The sequence below is a fragment of the Adiantum capillus-veneris genome, chromosome 3 (genome assembly GCF_014529385.1).
Source record: "Adiantum capillus-veneris isolate H3 chromosome 3, ASM1452938v2, whole genome shotgun sequence".
Classification (NCBI taxonomy): Eukaryota; Viridiplantae; Streptophyta; class Polypodiopsida; order Polypodiales; family Pteridaceae; genus Adiantum; species Adiantum capillus-veneris.
In genome coordinates this window covers 88,650,398-88,673,538 of record NC_140933.1, presented here as the reverse complement: position 1 = coordinate 88,673,538, position 23,141 = coordinate 88,650,398, and the positions used below count along the sequence as shown (strand labels likewise).

The following is a 23,141-nucleotide window of genomic DNA, read 5'->3' as shown; positions in this document are numbered from 1 at the left end:
AGTAGGGCAAATTGGGTAAGTTAATATATAAGCAAACCCAAGTTAGCACAAATTGGCAGATGAGCCAAGGAGCATAGCAGGCTAACAAGCAACAGGTGTTCCCTCCCTCTCTCAGCATGACACTCTCCAAGCCAACTTGGTGAGGCCCCTTCACCCACAGCCATCAGCGTTTTGGAATCGCCCAAGCTTCTTGCAGATCCTGGCATTTCCTCTCCAGCAGACATCGTGAGCAAGCACCTGAAGCTAGCGTTTTTATCTGACCACAATCAGCGTTTCAGCCCTTCACTAACGCTAGCAATCATCAGCAAGTTCAGCGTTTTACATCAGCAAAATCAGCAGAGTATCCACAGCTTGCAAGGATTTACTAACGCTAGAGTTGATTCCATTTTCAACATGAAAAACACCTATTGTTCCAGCGTTTTTCAGCCACGGATATCGACCTAAAAACGCAGCCAGATCAGGGAAGAAGATCAGCGTTTTTCATCTTCTCCTAAGCCCCGACAAGTTTCAGCCATAATTCAGCAGTAAAAACTAGTCATTTCAGCCCCCCAAAGTGCCACAGATTCTCAGCCCTTGCCCCTTTGTGGACAGCAGATAAAGAAGCATCGAATTCAGCCCTAAAGTCTTCATCGACATAGTCCCCGTTTGCATCAGTCCATTGCATACGCATTGTACACCTTTGTGCAATCAAAGTAGACCACTCTCGCCGATGAGAGTGGGCCTTTGGAGGAGGGTTTTACAATCTCTCGGGTGTCGTATCTCTTTCCTCTGCTTCTCTCAGTCTCATTCACTTGCACGCACAATATCCACTCACTTTGTTCGTGATCATAACACTCTCCATAAAGACGGAAGGCTCTCTCCTTCCCTAAGAACTAAAAGGAACCTTGAGCAAATATAGATCGCTAATCTTGAGAAAATACAACATTCATTCCGTTGCACCTTACATTGGTATCAGAGCTTTGTAATTGTTCTGTACTACTCAAGGGAAGAACCACAAGATTTTTTTTGGTTGTTGCGGTCGCACGAACCCAAGTTCGCTTGGGCGTGTCGATTCCTAATCGTGTTTTGTTGAAGAGTGACAGGAATCCCAAGAAAGAAGGGCTTGTCCAGCCTCCCCTTGTGTCTCTTTTCACTCATTGAGAGCGGACCGTACACTTAGCGGCCGGCCAATCGACGTGAGGTGGGAAAAACCAACCTTGGTGTGAGCGCAAGGCCGCCAAGGGGTGCGCCCGCAGAAAAGGGTAGAACTTGGGTGAAGAGAAGATCCTTCTCCAACGCGATTTGCAAGCGAAAGAACACCTCAAGAACCTCAAGAACCTCAAGAACCCAAGATTCTCACGAATCAAGGATCTCAAGAACCTCAAGAACCCAAGTTCCTCGCGAGCTTAAGAACCCAAGATCATAGTGCATGGTCGTCACCCGAAGCGGAATGGATACTTCGCATACAGGTGATGAGCATGAGAGAGGCGACGAAGACTCTTCCCCACCACGAGATGATTTCTTCAACCCTCCCCCTTCGCCATCTACGCCACCAAGTGCACCAAACCCTATGGAGGCAATGGTCAAGTAGATGATGGCCATGATGGATAGACAAGAAACAAATCGCCTTGCTCAGGCCCGTGAGCGTGACGAAAGAGCCCGTGAGCGCGAAGGAAGCAAGGCAAGACTTGCCGCAAAACAAGAAGACAATCGACTTGCTTTAGAACGCGAGCGCAACTAACGTAAAGAAAGGAAACAACTCAGGAAGGCGGAAGAGGCGGCAAGAAACGCGGCCTTGGAAGCCGATCGTATCGCTCATAGATTGGCCTTGGAGACCGAGCGTGAAGCTCAACGCGAGCTACGTACTCAAGAATTGATTCGACAAGCACTAGCCTCGAAAACCGAACCACCCAAAGATCGTGGGAGTTCCTCAAGTGGTTTGCACGATGCGGATTTCCAACAACCCAGTCACTGAAAAGTTGACTTTCAGTAAGTATGACGGTAAGATGGATGCTACGGTTATTCATTCTTGGTTGCATCAATTTAATGTTTATTTTGCGACAACTAAGAAAACAGGCAATAGCAAAGTTTTGACGACAACTATGTACCTTGCCGGTGATGCCATTAATTGGTACCAGGCATGGCAAGAGGCACAGCTAGCCGCGCACCTAGAGGCAGCCGACGATTTCACGCCCCTCTCTTTTAGTTGGGCTGATTTTCAAGACAAGCTCAAGGCGCGGTTTATGCCACCTCAATACCTTGCACGATTGAAGGACGATTGGCGAGCTCTCAAGAAAAACGGTATGCCGGTTATGTCTTTCTCTAATCGTGTTTTGCAGCTCGGCACTCAATTATGCAAATCGGATGTGAAGCGCAAGGAGGCATTTCTTTACGGATTGGACGAGTATATCAAGTATGATGTCGAGGTACTCGATCCAATCGATCTCAACAAAGCGGTAGCAATTGCTCTCGCCCACAAGATGAAGCACAACAAAGGAAAGCCTAAGGAAAACAAGACTTCTCAAGGAACCCCGCAGAATACACAGAATGGTAAGAACGGAAAGAATGGTAATTCTTCTAGCCCTTCTTCCTCTAATTCCTCGGAAAAGAACTCTAACAATGACTCTAAGGGTAAAGCTAAAGCTCCTGCAAAACCTAAGCTAACCCCTGATGAAAAAGCTTCACAAGGAATTATAGGAGGATACATCACGGCTGAAGAACAAGTGATTTATGCTAAAGAAGGTAGATGTTTTCAATGTCACGTCAAGGGGCACATAAAGAAGGCCTGTCCTAAGACAGTTCCACCTAAAGAACCAAAGACACCCACAGCTACCACAAGCACTGTCACAACACAAACTGCCTCTTCTCATGACTCTGACACACACATTGATGAATCTCTCTTGAAGTGTTATGGTCATGTAAAAGGGCAACGTTTTATCATATTGTTTGATATAGGCAGTATGCATGATGTGATTAGTCCCCTTCTCGTTGAGAGAGCCCGCCTAGAGGTTAGTCAGAAAGCTCCTCTCGAGGTTTCTGGCTTCGCTCCTGGTATGGACTCTCTCATCACGAAGGAGTGTCTTGATGTGCTTTTTATTGTTCAACAAGCTTCTTTTCGTAGGAAATTTCTTGTATCTCCTCTCTTAGGATGTGATATGATTTTAGGCATTAAATGGTTTTGTGAACTTGATGCTCACATTAAATTTGGTGCTAACACGATCACTTTACATTCCGATACTGATTCCCCTCTCATCATTCGCGCTGAGGAGGGCTTGCATTCTTTGCCTCTCATCTCGCATGTACAGGTAAAGCGTGAATTACGACGAGGAGCACAAGCGGCATTCATTTATGTTGCTCCAGTTTCCCAGAGCATTCAGGCTCCAGGTAAGTATTCGGAGTTGTTTACGAAATTTAAACATCTCTTTTTGTAGGATGATCTTCCACCTCGTCTCCCACCCGAGCGGCCGGAGGACCATCGCATCGAGCTTATGGAGGGAGCGCAGCCTGTCAGTAAGGCTCCCTACCGTTTGAACAAGTCACAGGAGGAAGAATTAGAGCGACAACTCACGGAGTTGGTGGCTAGACGTTCTAGTGTAAGTTCTTTTGCTGCCCCTATTTTGTTTGTTTGCAAGAAGGATGGTTCGTCTCGTTTGTGTGTTGATTACAGGGCATTAAACAAGATGACCGTCAAGAACAAGTTTCCGATGCCTCGCATTGAGTATATCCTCGATAGGCTCAATGGGGCAAAGGTTTTCAGCAAAGTTGATCTCAAAAGTGGATACCATCAGGTACGGGTTTTCAAAGGCGACATTTTCAAGACCGCCTTTCGCACCTAGCGAGGGCAATGGGAGTATATTGTTATGTCTTTTGGATTGACAGGAGCCGTGGGTACGTTCAATCGTCTCATGGTAGGTCGTTTCGGCGATATGGTAGGCGTATGTGTGTTCATCTTCTTAGATGATATTCTCATTTTTTTTGCATCGTGTGAGCAACATGAATTAGATGTTAAAGGGTACTAACTCGTTTGGATGAGTGTCAGTTGTACATTGCAGCTAAGAAGTCGGTATTTTTTCTTACTGAAGTCCCTTATCTGGGTTATATCATTTCTGCACAAGGCGTCAAGCTAGACCCCGCGAAGGTGGAACAGGTTCGTAATTGGGATTTGCCCAAAACTGCATATGATGTGCGTTCTTTTCTGGGTTTATGTCAAGCATATAGTTCTCACATAGAGAATTTTCCACGCATTGCTGCACCTATGACTGATGTTTTGAAAGGGGTAAAGACTCGCCATCAGCGTGTAGACTTGCCCGAAGCAGCCATTGAGGCTTTCACAGCTCTCAAGGTTGCAGTGACAGAAGCACCGTGTCTTATCCTTGCCTCTTGGGATGATCCCTTTGAGGTATGAACGGATGCGAGCAATGTCGCCATAGGCGTTGTGCTCCAGCAGCATGGTCGCCCAATAGCTTTTCTTAGCCGGAAACTCAATAGTGCGGAAAATAATTATTCAGTTTATGATAAAGAACTTTTGTCTGTCATTCACTCTCTTAAGCATTGGAAGCATTTTTTGTATGGAAGAGAGTTTACAGTGCGCACAGATCATCAAGCCCTCAAGTGGCTCCAGTCTATGCTTAGTGCACATTGGAGTGATCGCCAAGTCCGGTGGTTACAATTTTTTGAGCAATTTGGAGGTTTGATTGAGTATGTGCCTGTAAAAGCTAACCCTGTTTTGCAGATGCCTTGAGTCGCAAAGGACAGATTTTGGCTCTTGAGTCAAGAACCACATTTTCTATTCAGGGTGAGTCTTTTGACAGCATGAAGAATTAGTATGCAGATTCGGAGTTTGGTAAGTATTAGTTGCAGGCTCTTGCTTCCCAAGGGCCCAACAACTATCTCATTCGTGATGGATTGTTATTTTTTCGTCAGCGTCTATGTGTGTTGCCCTCTCTCAGGCCAACCATATTGCATGATGCACATGATTCTCTCATGAGTGGGCACAGGGGTATGAACACCACATTGGAAAAGATTGAACGATTTTTCTATTGGCCTAAAATGCGAAAAGATGTGTTTAGTTATGTCACCAGCGTGTGACTACTATTTTTCTATTGGCCTAAAATGCGAAAAGATGTGTTTAGTTATGTCACCAGCGTGTGACTACTATCTATCCTTTTTGTTGATTTCTTTCTTATTATTTATTTACTTTCACTTTTTGGAAACACCCCTCGGGAAATCTAACTGCCCTACATTGCATAGCTAGCGTGGAACTGTCCAGAGGGAGTCCAGGCCGGAGGGAAAGAGAGCACTAAGGTTGGACAAAGACTATGGTTAGCCAAAGTGGGGTCGTTGACTAGCCAAAGTGGAATCCTTTGCTACAGAGGCTATACTTCAGTTCTGGGTGTGGTTGCAGTGTACAAAGGGGGTCAGATGACCTAGAAAGATACAATGGCAGTATCTCCTAAAATTTAGGGAACTGCTATTCTGGGACCCGAAAATGTGTTTGCGTCATTAGCTTCGGAATGACAAGAGGAACATTTTATTGCTTTGCCGTCAAGTCAACTGACGCACCAGTTGAGATATTTTTAGCCCAGTTGGCCAAAATCGGAAACTGGGCGAGGTGTCACTCTGTGAGCCTTCTGCTACTTCTAGCCAGAGGAGGGGACGCCTAAAATGAGAGAGGAGGCTGATTTTCAGTTTTGTCACAGGTTATGAGCTATGGAGTGCTTGCTTTCCCTCTTATGTACAGTGCGGTGCCATGAGTGATGCCCTGCATGCTACGCACTGCTCTCTCTCTCCCCTATGGCAGTATGTTATGCCCCACTAGTGGGCTTTTCAATTGACTAATGTACAGTTGTGTGGGTTCATGTGCGATTGCCGAGGCAAGAGCCTCTTGCACAGGTACTAGATTAGCTAGCGGCTAATCCCCCCGCAGGTACAGGTGAATTCGGAGAGGTTTCACGCCAGAAATCTCGTCTGATTCAAAGGGCAAGTAGCCCTACAGGTGCGAGAGCTCGAGGACTTGCTACGAATGCGACCGGCACGCAAAACGGAGCCCGAAACAGTAAATTACAGCCTGCTGTGTATTTTTGCAGGTTTAGGGTTTTGGCCCTAAACGGTCCCTAATACCCCCAGGAGGTTCGGGGACGCGAGGGGACCGCTGTACAGGTGATCTGGCGTATTTTCGGGGCTGAAAACAGAGAATTTAGCGTGTTGCAGATTCTCGCCAGGTTTTGCAAAGTGTCCATATGCATCGGGAAAGTCAGTCAATGCGTGGGAATACTGACTGTGAGGGGTCCTAGTATAGTTATGTTGCTGAAATCGGGCCGGAACAGTTGAAATTCAGCCAAGTTTGTGCGGGGCACCTTGTAGGGATCCACAACGTTTATTCCCTCTTTTGAACAATAAAGAAATACTGAAAGGGGCGCCTAAGTTAGGTGCCAATCTGGTGTCGGTCTACGCATACAGGTGCAATCTAGCAGCTTGTATCCCTCTCCCCTTTGTTGGGTCTTGAAAGTACAGGTAAAGTGGACGACGAATTAAATGGGTGAAAGCTAAATCAAGGTTTGAAGTAAAGTCTACCGCCCTTTTTGGATTGAAGAGGCCGTTTTCAAGTTATGTCACACATTGCACTATATGTCAAAAAGTAAAAGCTCCTCGGGGTAAGCAGCAAGACCTCTTGCTTCCGCTGCCTATTCTCGAGGGACCTTTTCAAGATATCTCTATGGATTTTGTGACTAACTTACCACCAAGTCTGCATTCAAGGAACACTCAATGCTTAACTATTGTTGATCGTTTCAGCAAATTTTGCATGTTGATTCCTTGTAAGGCCACAATTACTGCACAAGATGTTGCACGGTTGTTCATAAACATTGGTACCCCCTCTGTGGTTTGCCAAAGTCCATTGTTTCAGATAGGGATGTTAAGTTTACGTCCAACTTTTGGTGTGCTCTCTTTGAAAATTTTGGCGCACAGTTGAAATTTTCATCCGCTTTTCATCCACAGTTAGATGGTCAAACCGAAATTTATAATCAGTTGGCTTTTGATGTGTTAAAATCTTATGTTCATGATCAGCAGTCTCAATGGGAGCTCTATCTCCCTTTGGTTCAGGCTATCCTAAATGATTCCGTCTCTTCTGCTATTGGTCGAACTTCGTATGAGGCAGCTTTTGGCCGTCCGTTCCAGTCACTTTTGACTAGATCGGTCAGTCAAATGCCTGATGCCAACGCTAAGAGTCAGTCATTGGATGAGATTTCTGAGAGTGTGAAGCTTCGGCTAAGCAAGGCTCAGGAATCTTATTCTAGACAGGCTAACAAGCATCGTCAGGAGGTCTCAATCAAGGAAGGAGATTGGGTGTATCTACGAATCATGAAACAGCGTCTTAAGCAAGTTGGAAAGAAATGTCCTAAGTTATCTTTTCGTATGTATGGTCCATTTCCAGTCATCAAAAAGATTAATGAGGTTTCAATGAAATTGAAGTTGCCTAACTCATGGTCAATGCACAACGTTTTCCATGTTTCTTGGTTGAAAGTGTTTCAGGGAACACCTCCAAAGGATGTTTTGGAAGAAGAAGAACCAGAGATCATCGATGAAGCTGAAGTCATGGAGCCGGAGCAAGTCTTGTTGCATCGGTTTCGCCATGGTTCGAAGAAACAAGTACGACAATTTTTTTTGAAGTACAAAGATCGAGGAACTCACGAAGCGGTGTGGGTAGACGAAGAGTTCTTCAAGGATTATCCAGAGTTGTTGGCAGACTACAAGGAAGCAATGCAGCTCGGTACCAGTACCTCACTTTAAAAAGGACGACATTGTCACGTGACACATCCAACCCTATGTGTCCGTGGACAAGCTACACCATAGCAGGGTTCTCGTCAGTCAAGTCATTTAGATTAGCAGTGATCTGGCACTTTTATGAGTCTATTCGTAGACCGTGCATGCCCAGTCACTTAGTGTAGATGCATATCCTCCGGTTGCACACCGCATAAGCATAAGCATTTCCATCAAATTCCATCAGAGTCAGTTTGGGGATTTTTCAAGTGACTTTAGCCTATTTTTCCCTATGTTTAACATTTTTCACTTATTTATTAAGTGACTTTTGTTGGGTACTCAATAGGGCAAATTGGGTAAGTTAATATATAAGCAAACCCAAGTTAGCACAAATTGGCAGATGAGCCAAGGAGCACAGCAGGCTAACAAGCAACAAGTGTTCCCTCCCTCTCTCAGCATGACCCTCTCCAAGCCAACTTGGTGAGGCCCGTGTTTTGGAATCGCCCAAGCTTCTTGCAGATCTTGGCGTTTCCTCTCTAGCAGACATCGTGAGCAAGCACCTGAAGCTAGCGTTTTTATCTGACCACAATCAGCGTTTTCAGCCCTTCACTAACGCTAGCAATCATCAGCAAGTTCAGCGTTTTACATCAGCAAAATCAGGAGAGTATCCACAGCTTGCAAGGATTTACTAACGCTAGAGTTGATGCCATTTTTACCATGAAAAACACCTACTGTTCCAGCGTTTTTCAGCCACAGATATCAACCTAAAAACGCAGCCAGATCAGGGAAGAAGATCAGCGTTTTTCATCTTCTCCTAAGCCCCGACAAGAGCAGTTATTTTCAGCCATAATTCAGCAGTAAAAACCAGTCATTTCAGCCCCCCAAAGTGGCACAGATTCTCAGCCCTTGCCCCTTTGTGGACAACAGATAAAGAAGCATCGAATTCAGCCCTAAAGTCTTCATCGTCTTCATCGACATAGTCCCCGTTTGCATCAGTCCATTGCATACGCATTGTACACCTTTGTGCAATCAAAGTAGACCACTCTCGGCGATGAGAGTGGGCCTTTGGAGGAGGGTTTTACAATCTCTCGGGTGTCGTATCTCTTTCCTCTGCTTCTCGCAGTCTCATTCACTTGCACGCACAATATCCACTCACTTTGTTCATGATCATAACACTCCATAAAGACGGAAGGCTCTCTCCTTCCCTAAGAACTAAAAGGAACCTTGAGCAAATATAGATCGCTAATCTTGAGAAAATACAACATTCATTCCGCTGCACCTTACAGACATAGAGTCAGAATTCAATAGGTAAAGATTTGCAGATTTTAGCCCTTAGCATTTTCAGATTGCAGCCGTCTCGTCGTCGTCGACATCGTCGGCAAGTCCAAGCATTGTAGAGAATTGTGCAATCATAAGTAGACCGCTCTCGCCATAGAGAGTGGGGCCTTCGGAGGAGGGTTTGACAACATTTTGGTGTCGTATTCTTCTCTCTCTATCTCTCAGTATTAGCACTTTCATTCACTGTGTGATTCACTTTGTTTGTGTCCATTGCACTCTCTCCTTAAAGAATGGAATGCTCTCCCTTCATAGTAAAAGGAACCTTGAGCACAGGTCGGAGCACTCATCTTGAGCATAGTTCAACATTCATTCCGCTGCACCTTACACACACACACACACACACACACACACACACACACACACAGAGAGAGAGAGAGAGAGAGAGAGAGAGAGAGAGAGAGAGAGAGAGAGAGAGAGAGAGAGAGAGAAAGCACATACAATGTGAGGGAGGGGGATAAATTATAATGGGCAATGAGCATTGACTCTTGAGATAATGTCACAAAGGTATTCTAGGCTAAATGTGTGCAAAAAATCCCCCTCAAAAAGGCAAAGTCAAATAGTCAAACTGCTAGTTGGCAATCAACATGACTGTTTTGGTCGGAGGGAACGGACTAAACAACCGGACGGGATGAGACCGTATGGGAGCGGACTAAACGTGCCGTCCAATGGACGTTAACTACCCTGAACTTAAGGATCATCACTAGGATACACTTGTCCCAAAGCCTCTACACTCAAACCCTCACTCCAGACCCATCTACGGAAATGCGTATGAAGACGAAACAAAATTTCGGAAGTGCCCGAAACTGAAATCTATGAGTACCTATGCGTAGCTTATGTCGCCACGATTCTAACGACTACTTGCACGCATAAAACAGACACCGCTTGATACACTTATGGCCACAAATAGCTCGTAGATGCGTTAGTGTGCGTGCTCCGTTTCACGAGGAATGCTTGGCGTTGTTGCGTAGCTCTCTCTGAGCCTATCACAATGGTGCGGTCGAATCTCTAATGCGATGAGCGAGCAGGAAGTAACGTCAGGATGAAGCTCACGCTCTCTCTCTTTCTCTCTCACACACAGTCGACGGCAGCTCAAAACTTTGTTTAAGATAAAGTTCTCTTTACAGAATAACCTAGGTACCTTATATACTAAAGCTACCATAGGTTAAACCAAAAATAGAGTTCAATGGGTCAAATGGCTTTGTATTTACAATCTGGAAGTGCCATTGCACCCCGGCTTCTGCAAGTAGAATAGCTAGTCATTACAAATGATGTTTTTAACCATAATTCGCATCATTTCATAACTCTCCAGAAATAAGACTTCGGTATGGAAATTGAGTTATGTCGTACTGTTGACCCATGGGTCAACACTCCCCCTCCTCCAAATTCACGTCGTCCTTGACATGACCTGATTGTCCATGTCTGTGCGGCTTTGTTTTTGTTTTTGCTTTTGTTTGATCCACTGCTTGTACATTTGTCAAACCACAACAAGAACTATGATCCATTAGAGCTCAAGGCAAACTTGATCACAACCTCTTTTTGTTTCCATAAATATGATCACTTTACTTCCATCCATCACATGCTCCAGTAAATCTGCCAATTTTGTGTATTTCTCATTCTTAGAAACAACTTCTAAGAATTCTGATTGAGGTTCAAAACCCATGTGTAGCATTCGATCCGCCTCATCAAGGACAAGATATGTAACACTGGAAAGGTTGGTTTGTCTACCATTGAGCATATCAATCAAGCGGCCTGGTGTCACTATGACTATCTCTATACCTTTTTGAAGCTCCCTTATTTGTGGTTCCTTTGGTGCACCTCCGTAAACACATGTATCCTTTAGCTTCGATGAAGCCCCAAACTTTGTTGTCTCTTGTTGTATTTGGACGGCTAGCTCTCTAGTGGGTGCTAAGATGAGAACAATTGGACCATCACCTGTTGATAGTGCAGGCTGGGCATTGACATGAACAATGGTTGGTAATAGATAGGCAAGTGTTTTCCTTGACCCGGTCACTGTAAGCCCAATAAGGTTCCTTCCTTTCAAAGCCATTGCTCTTCTTCATTGGGGACTTCTTTGTTCCTGCATCAAGGTTATCAAAGTCACATTTGCACTGTTAGCTTTTGTGTGCTGTGTAAATCATTACACTGCTTCTACTTAATACACGACTTAATTAAAGCTTGACAAACCCCAATTAATTCCCCAAGTTAGTAACTTGCTTCAAAAAGGTCTTATCCGACATCATTCACGATAGATGACCATCTATGAGCTATCATTGTTCATTTGTCCCCAAAACTCATATACATGATGTACAGGGTATGCAGATGGCTATTATGGCTTTGAGCTTGAAAAATTGCATCTCTTGCTAGGGTTAGACTGTTGGAATTAGGGTTGCAGAGAAACACACACAGCTTGGAGAAGACGAAGGAAGCTCAAGGCACACAATAGAGTGTGTTACTTAGTGTGCAATGGAAAGATAGATAGCCCTAGAGTGATGGACGTAAATACAATGCACGGGGGAAAAAACCTCCTAAAGAGGGAAAAAATGCTCCGACGGTCCTAGTGTGTTCACACACATCACTACCACATGTATATGGTAACAAATCCCCCCTGGAGTGATGCGGTGAACGAGAACTGACACATGAGTAAAGGGAAGTGCCATGCCCTGAGGATAGGATCAGTCCACAAAGGGGAGTAAGCCCAAGCTTTGCGGAAAGCTTCAAGCTTCTCACGAGACAATGCCTTTGTGAAAAGATCTGCAAGGTTGTCCTGTGTTGGCACATAAGCCAAGCTGATCTCTCCTGTTGAGAGCCTCTCCCTGACATAGTGGTAATGCACCTCAATGTGCTTTGTGCGAGCATGAAAAACTGGGTTCCTCGCAACTGCCAATGCGCTCTGACTGTCAGTGTAGATAGTGTTGGCAGTGTCCTGTCCAACACCCAAATCAGCCATAAGGCGTCTGAGCCATACACACTCAACCGTAGCTGTGAAGATTGCCCTGTACTCAGCCTCACAACTCGAAGTGGCCACAGTAGGTTGCTTCTTGCTCAACCATGATATACATGAACTGCCAAGCATGAAACAAAAACCACTTGTGGACACTCGCATATCAAAACAACCAGCCCAATCTGAGTCGAAAAAGCATGTAAGTCTGGCGGCAATGATCCCCCCTTGGGATAAAACAAGCCAAGATGTAAAGTGCCACTAAGGTAGCGGAAAATCCTCTTGACAGCCTGCCAATGCTTAGACCTTGGGCTATGCATAAATCTGCTGACCTGTGAGACTGCAAACTGAATATCCGGCCTCGTGTTGCATACATAAATGAGGCAGCCAACAATAGTTTGGTAAAGAGTGACATCAGCAGGATCGCCAGGATCATGTAGAGTCAACTTTAAACATGTTTCCATGGGAGTGGCAATAGGTTTGCAATCCTCAAGTCCAAACTTACATAGTAATGTCTCTATGTAACTTTTCTGACACAAGGCAATATCACCATCACACTGCTTAAACTGTATACCCAAGTAATGATGCAACAGCCCCAAATCTTTCATCTTGAAACTAGCATTCAAGCCTTAAATTCAACAATATGTCTCTCATTTGGTCCAGTGATCAACAAATCATCAACATAAAGAACCACAATGAGAAGTACATCACCTCACGCTTTACATACAATGTGCTTTTTGTTGGACTGTTAGGAAAGCCTTGTTTGACCAAATGAGTGTCAGCTTTCTCATACCAAGCACGAGGAGATTGCTTCAACCCATACAAAGCCTTGTTACATTTGCACACTTTGTCCTCTTGTCCTTTTATGACAAAACCGTGAGGCTGCGTTACATAAACTTCCTCAAATATGTCACCATTCAAGAAAGCAGTAACAATGTCTGATTGATGTACATCCCAACCAAAATGAGCTGCCAATGCACATAGAAAACGTACAGTAGTCATACGACAAGTGGGAGCAAAAGTCTCGTCATAATCTATGCCTTTTTGCTGTGCATAACCCTTTGCAACAAGTCGAGCCTTATGGCGATCAATCTCACCATCCGGTTTACGTTTCAACTTGTAAACCCACTTCGTACCAATGGCCTTTTTGCCAGGAGGCAAATCACATAAAGTCCATGTGTCATTCTCTATAATATTCTGATTGCATGGCAGCCATCCAATTTTCTGAATTCTGTGCTTCATCAAAAGAGAGAGGCTCCTCAACATCATGTAAGCTAGACACAGCCAAAGCATAACAATCTGATGCATAAGATGCATGGCGAGAGCCTGAACGAGTACGACTAGACAAAGGTGCATCCAATTTACTGTCACGCAAAGTGTGCACCAGCCATTTTGGCATACCTCTAGCCTGCTCATTTTCAGCCCTTTCCTCATCAAGTACATCATGTACATCTGCATCAGTAATAGGCTGATCTAAAACATTTTCAGAAACCCCCATAGGCTGTACATTTGCCTCATTGGAACTTACATTCGTATTTCCACCACTAAAAAGAGGCAACAAAGTGTCATAAATGTCCTGTGAGCTTACATTACTGTCTCTAGTACATGACAGCAAGGGCTGAACAGAATCTTCCACAAACACTATATCCCGAGAAACCAAAATACGTTTTGTTTGCGGATGATATAACCTGTAAGCTTTGCTTTCAGCACTATAACCAACAAAAATACATTTGACAGCCTTATCATCCAATTTTCTGCGTTGCACTTGTGGCACCAAAGCATATGCCATACAACCAAAAACACGCATGTGCTTAATAGAAGGCTTTCTATCATGCCATGCTTCATATGGAGTAATAGACTGCAAAGCTTTCGTAGGACACCTGTTAAGTACATAAGTGGCACACATAATGGTCTCAAGTCAAAAAGAATGCGGCAAAGCTTGACTTTTGACCATACATCGTGCCATTTCCGTCAGTGACCTGTTTTTCCTCTTAGCAACACCATTTTGCTGAGGTGTATAAGGAATTGTAGGTTGGTGTTTTATCCCATGACTAGCCAGAAATGCATTAAATTCATGAGACATATACTCCCCCCCCTCGATCGGAACGGAGGGTGCCCAAAGTACATTTTGAGACATTTTCAGCCATAGCCAGAAATTGTTTGAAGCACATAAAAACTTCGGACTTCGCTTTAAGCGGAAATACCCATGCATGCCTGGAGTAATCATCAATGAAAGTCACGAAGTATAGGTAATTGCCCAAGGATGGAGTTTGCATGGGTCCACAAACATCACTATTCACAAGCTGCAACCTGTATGTGGCCCGAACTGAACCATCCTTGGAAATTTAGAACGCTGCATCTTACCCAAAATACAGCCTTCACAAACATGTTTGACAGGTGCTTCAAGAGGCGGCAAAGAAGCAACCATATCAGATTTCTGCAAACGCAGCAAACTGACAAAATTCAGATGACCAAAACGTGCATGCCAAAGTTTTGCATCTGAAATAGCCCTTGAATCTGCAACAACATTTGCAAAATTTTGTCCACACTTTTCATACAAAGTGAGCTTATACAGCCCACGGCACAAATGCCCAGATGCAACAATTTCATCACCAAAACTGAGATCATGAATTGTATAGCTGTCATCCACAAATTTGACTACAAGTCCAAGTCTAGCAAGTGCGGATACAGACAAGAGATTCTTCTTGATCCCAAGTACATAAAGTGCATCAACAAGTGTGAAGGAGCTGCCATTAGCAGTAGTGAGCACAATCTTTCCAACTCCCTGAACTGGATAAGAGGCGTTGTTGGCACAAGTGACTGAATTCCCATTAGGGACAGACTCGAGAGAGGTAAACAATTCACGATGTGAGGTAATGTGCTTTGTAGCACCACTGTCGAAATACCACACATGTGAATCTGCAGTAACTGAGAAGCATGCATCATGGACAACAGGATTGTAAGTGCACTTTGCGCTAAAAGCCCATTCTGCATCAACATCAGCAACACAGTCTCCTTTCACAGAAGACTCAACAATGGCTACATTTGTAGTGGAACCACCCTCTTTCTTCTTAGCCTCTTTGGCCTTCAACTTAGGACACGACTTGATCAAGTGATCATTGGCTTTACAATAATGGCAATGCATCTTCTTTTTGCCCTTATCACCAGAATTTCCAAACGAATTGCTGCCAGCAGAAGCATTGGGAACAAAATTTTTGCCACTCGCAGCAGAACCATAAGAAGTGGCTGCATTGCTATTACCACCCTTTCTTTGAGAAGCAATAAAAGCCTGTTCAACTGCACGCTGTTTAGTCCTGTTTTTTATGGAAAGTGACTCTTGCAACAGCAATGTGCATAATGCATCAAACTTGACAACTTCTGGATTTCCTTGGGTCATAAGTCTCCAAGTACTAACAAAAGTCTAGTAAGAATCTGGTAAGGCATCAAGAACAGTCTGCACAAGGGAACTGTCTGAAATAACTTCACCTGCAGAAATAAGTTGCTCATTGATATCCTTGACACTAGCAAGGAAAGTGTCCATATCATCTTCCTCATGTATAATCTTCGACTCCAGCTCTTTACGCAGCAAAGCAATTTTAGCCTCATTGCGGCTTGCATAAAGACATGCTAGAATATCCCAAGTCTGTTTTGCAGATTTTGCTGAACGGATGTGAGGAACAATGGTGCGCTTCACAGACAACGCAATCAATGCATGAGCCTGTGCATCCTTAACATCCCAACGAGCTTGTTCTACTGTAGGCAAAACAACTCTAACAGCTGCAATCCTTGCAGCAAGACGTGCAACATCCTCAACATCGCCTACATCCTCAGAACCAGGACGTACATCAATGCCCTGCACAATGTTCTAGACACCCTTTGACACAAGAACATGTTGCATCATATAAGCCCACATAGGGTAGTTGTCCCCATCCAACCTGTCCTCAACAGCAAATATCTTGAACACACTTGTGTTGTTGTTGTCAGCCATGGTAAATGCTGCACCTGATGTGAAAACTGCCCGAAAATAGGAGAAATGGAGCGAGAACAACCTGTACTATATAGCACAAACCGTAGAAGACTATAAGGCACTTGCTATACAAAAAACGGCACTGACAGAAATTCTGCACAAAATGACGAAATAGCCTGTGCAGTACTGCCTGTAGTGGAAACGGAGGCCGAAATGAGCCCAAATCAAAATTCTGAGCAGACCGAGCTCTATGAGATCCCCCAAAATATTTGTTGACTTGCGAATGCTTGCCAAAGCTCCTTGAAATCGGAGAAAGTGAGTTGGCGTGTGCTGGAGCAGCTGGCGACTAAGCCCGGGAGGACGTGACTTGCTCTGATACCAATTGTTGGAATTAGGGTTATAGAGAAACACACACAACTTGGAGAAGACGAAGGAAGCTCAAGGCACACAATAGAGAGTGTGTTACTTAGTGTGCAATGGAAAGATAGATAGCCCTAGAGTGATGGGCGTATATATAATGCACGGGGGAAAAAATCTCCTAAAGAGGAAAAAAATGCCCCGGCGGTCCTAGTGTGTTCACACACATCATTACCATATGTATATGGTAACAAAGACTTCTATCCTTTTTCAAATTTTGTTCTCCCTTAGCTTGTATTCTCTATTCATAGCCTACTGACAAAGTTTGGCTTGATTTGGACTTGAATTTGGCTTTTTAAGCTAACTTTTTGGATTTCAGTCTCAAAAACGATTGATGGGCATCTCTGGTTGTCACAAATTGTGACGTGGCTGCCAAGTGCTAAAGGAAACCCTAAACTGCAGGAAACCCTAATTGCGGGAAGATCTGCTGACGTAGCACTGCCGTACGGACCTCCGTGATTTACGGCGCAGAAAGCAGAAGACTAGCCACGTGGCAGGCTGTACGGACCTCCGTGATTTGCGACAGCTGCTGGACTTGCTTTTTCTACGCATGTTGGGAGAAAGAGAGAGAGAAAAAGAGTTTTTTCTGCTTTATTCTTAAAAGCTAATATGGATAGCTTTTTCGCACTTGCTTTATTTTTATAAGCAAGAGAGAGAGAAAGAGCCTTTGCTTTATTTGAAAGCTTTTGATTTTCAGCTTTTGGGGCTCTGCTTTAAGCACCCCTTGTAATCTATAAATAAGTGGGGAGGCCACTCACAACTCAGAGCATCTGGACGTAGAGTTTGAGTGTGAGTGCCTGCCCGCACTCTTGTACTTTGAACTCAAATTAATACAAAAAGAAATACCGAAAGGGGCGCTAGTCTTTGGGGCCAATATCTCTAGGCACGGAACTCCGCCGGGCCAGTGTCGAATAAATTGTAAACTGTGAACTGTTTTGAAGTGGTTATTTGGTGCTGTCATGGTAGATTCTTGACTTGGAGAGTCGAAGTCTGTTACAGTGGTATCAGAGCACGGCCGATTTCTCTTCTACGGGAAATCTGATCCCTAGTTTTTTTCCGTGGCACCTATGGGTTCAGGTAAAGATCTGTCGACTCCCTCTGCATCCGGAGATGCAGGAAGGGATCACAACGAAGATTCACGCGAGGAGTATGGCTTGCCCCGGCCTACTCAGGTAGAGCGTCAAGAGATGGAGCACCGATAATTGATCGGCGATGCAACAAAGATGATGCTTAATTTTGCCAAGGACCCGAAATTGGCTAAATATATGAGCACGACTTCTCTCAAAGAGGTGCACACGCAGTGGCAGAAAACCACAAAACCACCCCCAAAACCCACTCTCAAGAAATCTCCTACTCCCAAGAAGTATACAGAGAAGGAATTAGAAGAGGTGGTTGATACACGAATTGCTTAGCTTTTTGACGCGTAGAACAAAGCTGAAAAGACCGGCAAAAAGCAGAAGAAAGGCGCTAACTTCCCGAGTTATTTGGGTCGTCAGTCTATCTTTGAAAAAGCAAGAAAGTAGAAGAAGCGTGTTCGATTTGAAGGAGTACCCGGTTCTTCTTCTTCTTCTTCTTCTTCTTCTGATAGTTCTTCTAGCTCATCTGACTCGAGCGAAGAAGACCGAAAAGGCAAAAAGCGAAGCAAAAAGCAACGCTTCGGAAAGGGCAAGAAAAAGGCAAAGAAGTCCAAATCTCGCACCGTGAGTGACAATTCTACAAAGGACTCGTCTACAGAGAGTTCAGACTCTGATGAGAGCAACTTTTATGCAAAGAAGAAGAATTTTTACAAAGCAAACCAGTATGACTCAGGGTGGTCTCGTACGGTCAGGTACGTTTTGTCCACATACAAAGATGTATTGGTACTCATCGAACTAGAAAATTTTATGTCGTACGACATGGTTACGTACGTTCAAAGAATGCAACTTGTAAGTGCCAAGTGCCAACACTCAAGAGTTGAGAATCAAGACAATGAGGCACAATGGGTATGAACTACGATTCGCATTACATATGTCATAAATCAAAAAGCTAAGTTGAGATTTGATAATCGAGATGATACAAAAAAGTAAGCCTTTAAAGCCTCAATCGTGCAAAAAGTGGAAGTAGGGTCAAAAAAGATATGAGAGACACTAAAGTCTAAGAGCTTTCTCCGCTCTCATCATCATCATCATCTTCCTCTTGTGAGCTATGCTCATCGATGTCATCTTCATCCTCACATGAATCGGATTGTGGTGTGTCATAATCTCCCTCACTAAGGAGATTTCCCTCCTCGTCATACTCCGGCTCTCTAGGGTCCATAGTGTTGGATCTACGAATAGGCACATCCTCCAAAACAGAGGCCGCCACAATGGAGCCGCTTCCCGAGCCTCGCCGCACATAGGTTGTAGGAGTAGTAGCCTCCATCTCACGCCCACGCCCACACCCACGGCCACGGCCACGAGCATGGGAAGCTCTTGCACCTCTACCTCTTGTAGCCGAAGGGACTCCACGCACAATGACCCTCTTGCGTGATCGTGTGCGAGAAACCTGTCGGCCAATCTCCTCTAGCTCCAAGTAGAGCTCGCGGAAAATTTGCTCCTCCGTCATATCACGCTCTTTGTTGACACTTTTGAGAGTATTTATTGAGAGCTTGCAATCATCAACATTGACCTATTTGACAAGTTATACAAAAGTTCAAAAGAGTCAAGACTCAAGATAAAGTTAAGCTAGTTAGCACATGTGAATTGGAATGCAAAGCCATAGCCCATATGAGAGAGAGAAGCAAGTGTGTAGAAAGAGGGTTTACTTGTCTAGCCATAGGCATCTCATGCATGGAGCGCAACATTCGGAGATTGGAGCTACAATAGATGAGCCGCTCCAATTGCTTTGTTGACAGTTTGTTGCGAATTTTGGTGTGGATAAGCGAGTATGCAGACCAATTTCGCCCGCATGCACCGGATGAGCAATCCTATATTATATTCAAAAGATAGTGAGTATCATGTATCAATGATGTATGTAATATAATTCATGAGAGAGAGAGAGAGAGAGAGAGAGAGAGAGAGAGAGAGAGAGAGAGAGAGAGAGAGAGAGAGAGAGCGCCAAGGCCCGAGGCTTAAGAGGGTTTACTTGTCCAAGAATCCTTAATGCAACTCTTTGAAGGTGAGGTAATTGGTACCCGAAGCTCTCCCACCAAAAAAGAGGCTTCACCAAGGACTCCCTCTTCCAACATATGGTGGAAGTAAAAGCCGTGCCTCTTTGGTCTCCATAGTTGATTAGCTCTTGAAGGAATGCGCTGTGATGATCTTCCGAGAGGGCCTTGGGAAGGAAGTTGCGGCTCTCTTCTTGTAGCATTTGGTTTGTGAAAAGATCCGGCTTCTTGTAGGCCGGATGCAAGAGAGCCGCAAAGTGGTGAATGGGCCTCTTCATAAAATCCCATCTCTTTTGGAAAAGAAAGAGGATATCATCTTTCTTGGGGGAATCTTCAAAGACATCACTACAAAAAGAGAGAGAGAGTGGTGAGGCATAGACTATAGTGTGAATTAGCAAAAAACATATTGTCGACTTGAGAATGGAGAGCAAAGGAGATACATCATACCATGTCCCATCGGGTGGACCATCAAGAATGGTTGATACCTCTATTTCCTTGTATGCCTCATCCATGAAGTGGTGAAGAAGGCCCATGGTAGATCCCTCCATGTCGGTCATTCAGAGCACTCTGTAGATGGGCAAGATGGCTACCACAAGACCCTTCACCTCTTCCCAAAATTCTTCTTTGAGGGAAAGCCGTTGGATGGCCTTTGCCTCTTGTGAGGTTGCCGAGTTCTCTCCATCACACCATTGCTTGAACTCATCGGACACCATGGTTTTTTGCACTTTGTTTTGGACATCGTAGAGGCGCTCAAGAAGAAGCCACATAGAGGCAAATCGTGTTGCCGAGGGTTTCTTCAACTCCTTGTCGGAGTACGTGCAAAAAATTGCAAGTACTCTCACCTTAGCATTGATGAAGTTGACGATAGTGAGGGCTTGGGTGAGAATGGCCTTCACCCATTCTAGTTCTCCTATGTCTTCCATGAGAAGATCGAGGCAATGGGAGGCACAAGGGGTCCATACAATGTTCTTGTATTCGGCCTCAAGTAGTCGGCTCATGCTAGTGCAATTGGATGCATTATCGGTGATCACTTGCACCACATTTTCGGGCCCTACCTACATTAAAGAGAGAAAATTTAGAACACTTATCAAGAGGGCAAAAAGTAGTAAGTACATACTACACATTGCACAAGAAGAGGGGACAACTTAAACTCTCACCTCTTCTATTGCCGCCTTGATGTGCTTGTAGATGAATTTTTCCGTGACCTTCTTGCCTCTTGCTCCCGCATCAACCGCTCTCAAGAAGTAGGTGCCAAGAGGGCATGACACGAGTATGTTAATGATGCCCCTCTTCTTACGATCGCTCCACCCATCGGAGAGAATGGAGCACCCATATTTTGCCCATCCGGCTCGCACGGGCCCAAGGGATTTGTCGATTCTTGCCCGCTCTTCGTCGAGCTTCTTGGTGCGCATGTCCGCATAGGATGGACCCGTCCACCCCTCACATGGACCGACGGCCGCGATAGCTTTCACCATCCTCTTCCACCGCTCTAGTCGAAGGATGTTGAAAGCAAGATTACACTCAATGATGGTGCGTGCAATCTCAATGTCCGCAAGCCTTTGTCTCTCTTTGAGGAAAGACAATGGACCGCCCACCGATTGCGAGAGAGAGGCTTGCCTTGCTTGCTTTGGAGGACGGCCACTAGCACTTGCCGATGCCTTCTTCTTATTGGTAGCCATTGAGCTTGCCGTCGCGTCACCGCTTGCAATGGAGGTAGAGGGAGAAGGGCCGCTTGTATCCTCCTCCGAGTCGGTAACATCAATGTCGTGCGCCGCTATCTCCTCTTGGGCTCTCTTCATCCCCGCCTTGCGCCTTTTCAAAGGGAGATACTTCTTCTTGCACTCTTCCAAAATGTCGTCGGGTATATTGGGACATGGACGGGCTTCACCTCCCATCTTCGTCAAGTGGATGATGAGTGGAGTGGAGGAGGAGGTCATGATCTTGGGACAATACTTGCATGTCCACCTACAAACGTGTCGTTTGTCCCTCACTCTCTCATAGGAATGGCAATGCTTTTCAAAAGCTTCATGAAGAGGGGGAGGCATGATAGAACACTTGAAAGTTGAGAGATTTAGAGCTTGAAAGTTGAATGCCAATGGAGAGCTATGAGGGAGGAATGGAGAGCTTGAGAGCTACGGAGGAATGCGTCATGGAGGAATGGAGAGCTTGAGGGAGGAATGGAGAGACTAGAGCTTGGGAGGAATGGAGAGCTTGAGAGCTATGGTAATGGAGGAATGCTTCATGGAGAGCTATGAGTGAGGAATGGAGAGCTTGAGAGCTATGGAGGAATGCTTCATGGAGGAATGAAGAGCTTGAGAGCTTGAGAATGACTCATGAGCTTGAGCCTTGAGTTGGAACATAATGGAGAAGAAGAGAAAGAGGGCATCCTTATATAGATTTAGAGTGTACACACTTGCCCTTGAGGCTTGAACACAAGAGAGAGTTAGATAAGAGAGAGAGAGAGAGAGAGAGAGAGGAGCCTAGGCCCTAATGGAATCAAAGGTAAAGGACCAAAGCAATGAGAGAGAGGGAGAGGGAGAGAGAGGAGCTAATGGAATCCAAAGCAATGCTCAAGGCATATGGGAGGTGAGAGGGGGGATCCTAGGAGGGATCCTATGCCAAAAAGTCACGTAAATTCCTTGCAGTCAAAAGCGCAGTCAACGTTTTTTAAGCCGGTCAAACGGACTAAAAAATAAAAAAAATAAAAAAAAAATAAAAATAAAAAAATTTGGCCGGACGGGACGGGACGGGACGAGCCGTACGACGGACGAGAACAACCCAGGTATGACTTTCTGGAAGACAAAAGCAAGAAAGTCCGAGAGTTTAAGGAAGGTGGACAGTCAATTAAATTTGACACGTTTTCTGGATATAGAGATGCTTGGAAGGCTTTGTCTTTTGTACAATAGTTTGACATCGCTTTCGCGGGAGGACGTTACTCAGAGCACTCTAAGATTCGGAGAGCTGCCTCTTACTTTAAGGGGAATGCTCGAACTTGGTGGTCCACGCTTCTGTTAAGCAAGACTGCGCCAATTAAATGGCTGAAATTCAAGAGGCTTTTCATTTCTTCTTGGATGACTCGAGAGTATGAACGTGATATACGAACTGCTTGGAACCATCTTCGGATGACCAAGAAGGATACAGTGGACGCTTATTGCGAGAGATTCTGGAGCTCTTTTCTACCCGCCTCTTCATTTAAGATCTCGTTCAAGGAACAAATTGAGTGGTTTACCTTGGGTCTACCTACAGAGATCCGAGATCACTGCTTGGAACAGAAGTCAGCTTCTATTCAGGAGTTGATGAGTCATGCGAAACAGGGTTTTGCCATTCACTCTGGCAGTCTGACCTACCCCACCGATGAGATCATGACACAAAGAGCCGAACAAACTTTGACAAATGAAAGTAGAAAGAGGAAGAGCAACCCTGAAAAGAAAGATGCACGACCCAAGCTTACTCCTCAGGAGAGAGCTCGCTTCATCAGGGAAGGGAAGTGCTTTGGATGTGGGGAAACTGGACATATCTCCGCGAACTGTCCTAAAAAGGCACAGAACGACAAGGACGACGAAAGGCCTGAGAGTTCGAGAGCAGCCGAGGAACGTGGAAGAAAAGGCAAGATGAAAACA

General features: G+C 44.9%; 2 protein-coding genes and 1 pseudogene across 2 annotated transcripts in view; 2 read left to right on the top strand and 1 right to left on the bottom strand.

Moving 5' to 3' along the window:
• The window catches only part of LOC147461269 (uncharacterized), a 54,846-nt gene that overhangs the window by 9,402 nt on the left and 22,303 nt on the right, over window positions 1–23,141 (top strand). The gene's annotated exons all lie outside the window — the stretch shown is intronic.
• LOC147461271 (uncharacterized) lies at window positions 952–4,117 on the top strand. Its single transcript, XM_086508857.1, has 2 exons — window positions 952–3,284; window positions 3,411–4,117. Exons 1-2 carry the CDS (start codon window positions 1,926–1,928, stop codon window positions 3,813–3,815), a joined length of 1,764 nt encoding a protein of 587 aa, XP_086364983.1. The 5' UTR covers window positions 952–1,925; the 3' UTR covers window positions 3,816–4,117.
• On the bottom strand, window positions 18,531–21,416 carry LOC147461270 (uncharacterized; annotated as a pseudogene).

Excerpts from the sequence above, each read along its gene's own strand:
- LOC147461271 (XM_086508857.1), top strand. The coding sequence starts at position 1,926 with ATGCGGATTTCCAACAACCCAGTCACTGAAAAGTTGACTTTCAGTAAG. Across the intron at positions 3,285-3,410 it reads CTCTCATCTCGCATGTACAG|GATGATCTTCCACCTCGTCT; the intron begins GTAAAGCGTGAA and ends CTCTTTTTGTAG.